General features: G+C 42.2%; 1 protein-coding gene across 1 annotated transcript in view; it reads left to right on the top strand.

Annotated features, from left to right (window-relative positions):
* ARHGEF9 (Cdc42 guanine nucleotide exchange factor 9) overlaps positions 1-5567 on the top strand; it is a 310381-nt gene that overhangs the window by 301320 nt on the left and 3494 nt on the right. The window contains exon 8 of the mRNA XM_007956876.2: positions 2042-2110. Coding sequence (XP_007955067.2) covers positions 2042-2110 — 69 coding nt within the window. The remainder of the gene's footprint in view (positions 1-2041; positions 2111-5567) is intronic.

Genomic DNA, 5567 nt, shown 5'->3' with positions numbered 1-5567 from the left:
AGCAACAGTGGGTGGTTGGGACAGTTCCTGAGAACATTCAGCAGTGTCTTCCATGGCCTCTGCCTCAGGCAGTGACCCAGCAGGAACAATTGGGTTAATCCCATCAAATCAAGGTGGAGGGGAGAATGGTTTTACAGTAATCCTTTCAGATGGGAGGGATTCAACACAATTTACAGGCTCCATATCCTGATCTTCCTGACTCTCTGCCTATATGTCCCCATTCCAGGTCTCAGGAATCCATTTTTTCCCAATCAATGTTCTCACTTTAACTTCAGACACCATTCTGTGTTGGCAATTTAATTGGCAGTGTAATTCAGCCACCCTTACAATAAGACTCTGGGTTTGGTTTTTGGCAATATCAGCTCTGTTACTAGAAGAATAAGGCTTTCTTTCAGAGCACAGCTGGAAACATTGAGGTCTTTTATGTGGTGCTTAAGCTCTGACTCAGCAGCCCTGGACTCATCTCATTCTTTCACCACGTTGTCTAGTGTAAGTAGAACCAAGCAACCAGCTTCCTTATACTCCTTACACTGACAGAATTACAGAAGAATATCAAATATGGGATCACCCAGAGCCTCACTTCTCACAAGTACTTGATCTATTGGTGGTACTATTTTGCATATTAATATTGCCACCTCATGCCACAGATTAACAGGGCCCTCTTTACTAACAGAGGCAGGGTCACCAGTGCCTTTACGATTAATCAAATTGAAGAACCAATTTAGAAGCCCATCCTTATGATTTTGTCTCTCTAGAACCACTCCCAGCCCCAAATGTATTAGACTGGTTTCTCTAGAGAAACAAAACCAGTAAAGCTTATATAGAGAGAGAAAGGGAAATTTATCTTAGAAAAATGGCTCACACACTTAGAGAAGCTGGGAAGTCCAAAGTTCTTGGATCAAACTTCAAGCTGGAGGCTTTTCCTGACTCATGCAGCTGCAGGGGCTGAGGTGCTCAAGGTTGGCAGGCAGTATACTGGCTGTTAACTCCAATGAATGATGAATCCAAGATTTCCAGGCTGAATGGTGGATTGTTTGCTCATGGACAGTTTTAGGCAGCATGACAGAATCCCAATCCACAGAAGAGTGTCTCTTTTCCCAGGATGTCCATAAATATACTGGAAGCAGGCCACACCCCTAGGGAAACTCAAAACATATACATCTGATCCCATCATGAGAACAACCTACATCACAGTTGCTTAAACCACACAGAATTGTGGTCCAGCCAAGTTGACACATAGCTGCAATAATCACAGCGTGTCTCAGTGTCTCTCTCTCAGCAGCGTGTGTCTCTCAGGAGTGTGTTTTAGCAGCACATCTTTCTCAGCCAGCAGTCAGACCTCTTCTGACTCTAGAAGGGCTCCTTCTGAGCCTGGCAGAGCAACCATTAACCAATCCCAACATCAGAATTCTATATACCCAAGAGAGAGTGAACTTCCCAGGAAATTACTTTGTGCTGCTCCCAACAGAAATATCCCAGGTGGATAACTTTAACAATCAGGAGCTACTCAGTTGCTGGCAGCAAATTCCACCATGGGGTTTCCAAAGATTTGTGTCTAGAAAAACCACACTATGTAATTTACTACACTGCAGGCCACCCCCTGGCTTTTCTAGCTATTATCCCTTTTATACTTCAAAAATTAACATCTCCCTCACCATCAATTTCAGAGTAACCTCACCCATGAAAGCATGTAAGCCAGCCACTTCATGCCTTTATCTCCCCCCATTTTAAATAGCCAATTTCTAATTTGCCCATCAAACCAGTACTCTGAGGAGACAAGTATGGTTTCCATTTAACCTCTTAACTCATATTCTCATTTTTTATTTTGCCTTTCTACACTATGATATGCATCTTTTCAGCTAAATCATTACCTAGTTTTCTAATTTCCTTAGTAAAATTCTTAGAAAAAGAATTGCCAGGTCAAAGAGAATGATCTTTTTTATTTTTTCCCCAAGATTTATGATGCATCTTGATAAATTGCTTTTCCAGAAAAGTTGTTCTAATTTATACATTCAAAGAATCGTGTATTTCTGTCTCATAGGCTTTGAAATTTCTGAAAACCAGAAGAAGCAGGCTGCAATGACTGTGCGAAAAGTCCCTAAACAAAAAGGTAAAGTTAATTTCACCTCCCAGCCCCACCCTCTCTTTATGAGAGATTGGGAATCCATGACCTCTGTGCTTCCATATTCCTAGGCCTGTTTCTATGATACAGTTCACTTGGGTTGGCAGGGGAATGTCCAGGTCCCCAAGTGTCCCTGAGGACAGGTGGCAAATGGTCTTAAAAGCATAAGGCTTTGAAGTGAATCATATAGAGAAGTGATGCCCAAAGAGAGCCCATTGGATACAGGAAAAAAAAAAAATCTCTCTTTCTCCTTATTTTCACTAAAAACAAGAAAGAAACTAAGATTTAGTAATAATTTAGAGATAGACTGTAGTAAATGTGCTTAGTTTAATACATGTAAATACAACTTACTTTCAAATCAGGAATCCCAAATCAAAATGGAGAATGTCAAACTGAATGAAGACAGAAGATTCAGATATTCATTTTCTCTCTTCCTCTGAAACATTAAATAAAGTACACCTACTCCTTACGTGGGCACTCTTGTAGCATAGTGCCTAAGGCATTTGACTGCTTACCAGAAGGCTGGCCCTTCAAACCCACCAGCCACTCCTCAGAAGGAAGGTTGGGCAATCTACGTCCATAGTGATACCACCTCGGAAACCCAAGGAGGGGTAACTATGAGTCAGGTCTGATTCGACGTCACATAACAACAACAACAACTCCTTATGTATGGACTATCTCATTATCTGGCATTCCACATCTACTGTTATACTATTATGTGCATTAATGAGGTGGTGGGCATGTCAGCAATCGCTACAGAATGTCCTCTCCCTTGAGGAGGGTCTCTTGACGGCCTCCAGGAAGCTAGGTCACTCTACCCCAGGCTCTCCACTCCCTCCTGCTGTCAGGGGCACCCCTTCCATCTGTTGCACAGGCCAGCCTCCTCTGTGGCAGATGTGCAGGTAGTACTGAACCAGTGGACATCTATTCATGGTTCCCAGTTTCTAAGCAGCTTGAGGCCCTTCAGCTCTAAATTGCTGGGAAGGGAGGAAAGAGGCATCAGAGACAATGTTTGGAAGAAATACCTGAGAATTCTTGACACCCCAAAATGAACCAAACTGGGCCTGAAGCCTCTGTCTCGGTGGGCCAGGTGCGTGGACAAGCTCCCATCACCCTGGCAGGAAGGCCCAAGCTTCAGTAACTTGCTAGGCCCAGAAGGCACACATCACTCCAAGATCGTTAATGCAGGGCTTGCAGGAGTGGGAGTAGAACCGTGAAGGCAGCTCCACAAGGGAAGCTCTGAGCCAACACAGGTGGAAGGTGAAGTGGTTAAGCCATGGGCCTTCCAGTCACACAGCCCACTTTATCTAGCTTTATCTCTTCCAAGCCTCCTTCTCCACAAAGGAATGATTCGTAACTGGACTCATCACCATGTGAGCACATCAGTAAATGTTAGGTGTTATTTCTATGATCATATTTTCTCAATGTAAATATCAGACAAATGAATGGTCTGAAACCAAAAAAGAAAATCCTCCATTTTCACATAACAGTTATTTATACATAACAACCTTGCTTTGGAACCTAACCATGCCGACAAGTGTTGAGTGGGTGTACTTATAAAGAAAAATACCTTAAGAATTATTTTGAATTTGAAATTAAACTTTATTTTCACGAACTATAACAAAACTACAATGCCTAGCTGAACAAAGGAAGGGAACTGCCTTCTGTTTATTAGAGAGCCTGTTTGATGCCCATTACTTTGTATAAGTGCTTTAATTTCATCTTTATAGTACCCTGAGATGATAGACATATTAGTTTATTTCCCACATAAGGAAACTGAGGGTCATTGTGTGAAGTGACTCAGAGCCTAAGTATGTTCCACTGAGAGTTCTGCTGAGGCCCTGTGCTGGGAAAGAAGCACTTATTTTCTATCTTGCCTCAACTGCTGGCAGTGACTTCTGTTACTGACAGCCACTGTTACTGTCCCCAAGAGTGGGTAGTCTTAGTGAGACCTCACTTTACCTAGGTCCTTCCTTTTGCTTTCTTAGTGGGCTCTCTGGTTCAGAATGAGTCACCATACAGATGATCAGATTAGAGTTGTCTGAAGTTCTAGCAGCCAGGTAAAGCACCCTTAATTATTCCCAATGAAACTTCTTTTTATTGTGGATACTGAGTGCCTGCGAATATCTAATTTCCAATTAAGCAGTGCACCTAGCCAGGCCCTTCTGTCTAGACATGACCTTCCTTTCATCTATTGCTTTTTGCTCTTGGGAACCCCTTATTGGCTCTTCCCCTCATTATGGAAATGTGATTCTCCTCACAGCCATCCCCACACATAACCTTTAAGGAACTTTTCTAGTTTTAAACTTCCCAGAATTCTTAGGGTTCTCCTCCTTTATTTCTATTTCTGGTTTTCAAGACTCTCCTAGTCCAGAGTTGTGGTGATTGATAAATTTTGAGACCCATGGGTGCTACACATGTGGATGTGGTCCTTCAAACTTAGGAATTCAATATGTACAGCATATAAATGGGAAGAGCTGGGAAGATGTGCTCTCAGATACCTATGAAATCCAGGTCCCTTAACCTTCACAAGGACTCTTCTCTGGAAGTTATAGGGAACAATGTTAAGATTTCTCCAATGCAGATGTCACTGGATGGGTAATTACTCTAGCATCTCTTTCCAATTCTATCTGTAATATCTGTAAAGTCATGAGACCTTATCAACCCTGTCTGCTGCTCTATGGGATCCTGGCTTGCAGAATAGCACTCTGCCTCTGCCTTTCACATTACTTCGGCCTTAAGCATTGATATAGAACTTCTGGGCCACCACCTCATTTCAGTCAGTCTGTCATTATGGACTTCCTCAGGGCCAGAAGCATAACCCCCATCTCCAGAGGCTTTAGGGACAACTGTAAATCAAATGAATGCCTCATAATTTCGAAATATTAAAAAAGAAGAAGAAAGTAGGGTAAATCATTCTGCCTGATTTCAGCACTTATTTTATAGCTGCAATAGCCAAGCAGTGAGGTGCTCACAGAAGGATAGACACATTAGATCAGTGGGATATAATAAAGAACTGAGGAATAGCCCTACACAACTACCACGTGATTTCTGACAATGTTGTAAAAACAATTCAGTGAAGGAAAGTTAGCCTTTTCCAAAACTGGTGATGAAGGAATTGAATATCTGTAGGCCAAAAAAGAAGAAGAAGAACCTAAACCCACACCCTATGTAAAAATTTGCTCAAAATGAGTCATGGACTTAAATGTAAAGTGTGTATATTTTCAAAATATACAGTCTTAAAAAAAATACAAAATCTAGGATTAGGCAAAGAAATTCTTAGGCTTGACACCAAAAGCATCATCCACATGCAAAAGGAGCAAGGAGGCCACATCTTCTGACCTCCTCTAACCCACAGGAAGAAGACAGGGTCACCATCAGTAACCCAAGGCCTATTCCTGCAAGGCCAGACATGCTGCCTCCCTCCAGCCCTTTCACCAACCAT

Source organism: Orycteropus afer, unplaced genomic scaffold (assembly GCF_000298275.1).
Source record: "Orycteropus afer afer isolate SDZICR_OR568_19922 unplaced genomic scaffold, OryAfe1.0 scaffold00680, whole genome shotgun sequence".
Taxonomy (NCBI): Eukaryota; Metazoa; Chordata; class Mammalia; order Tubulidentata; family Orycteropodidae; genus Orycteropus; species Orycteropus afer.
The sequence above is the reverse complement of the archived record's forward strand: the minus strand, read 5'-3'. Positions and strand labels throughout refer to the sequence as shown.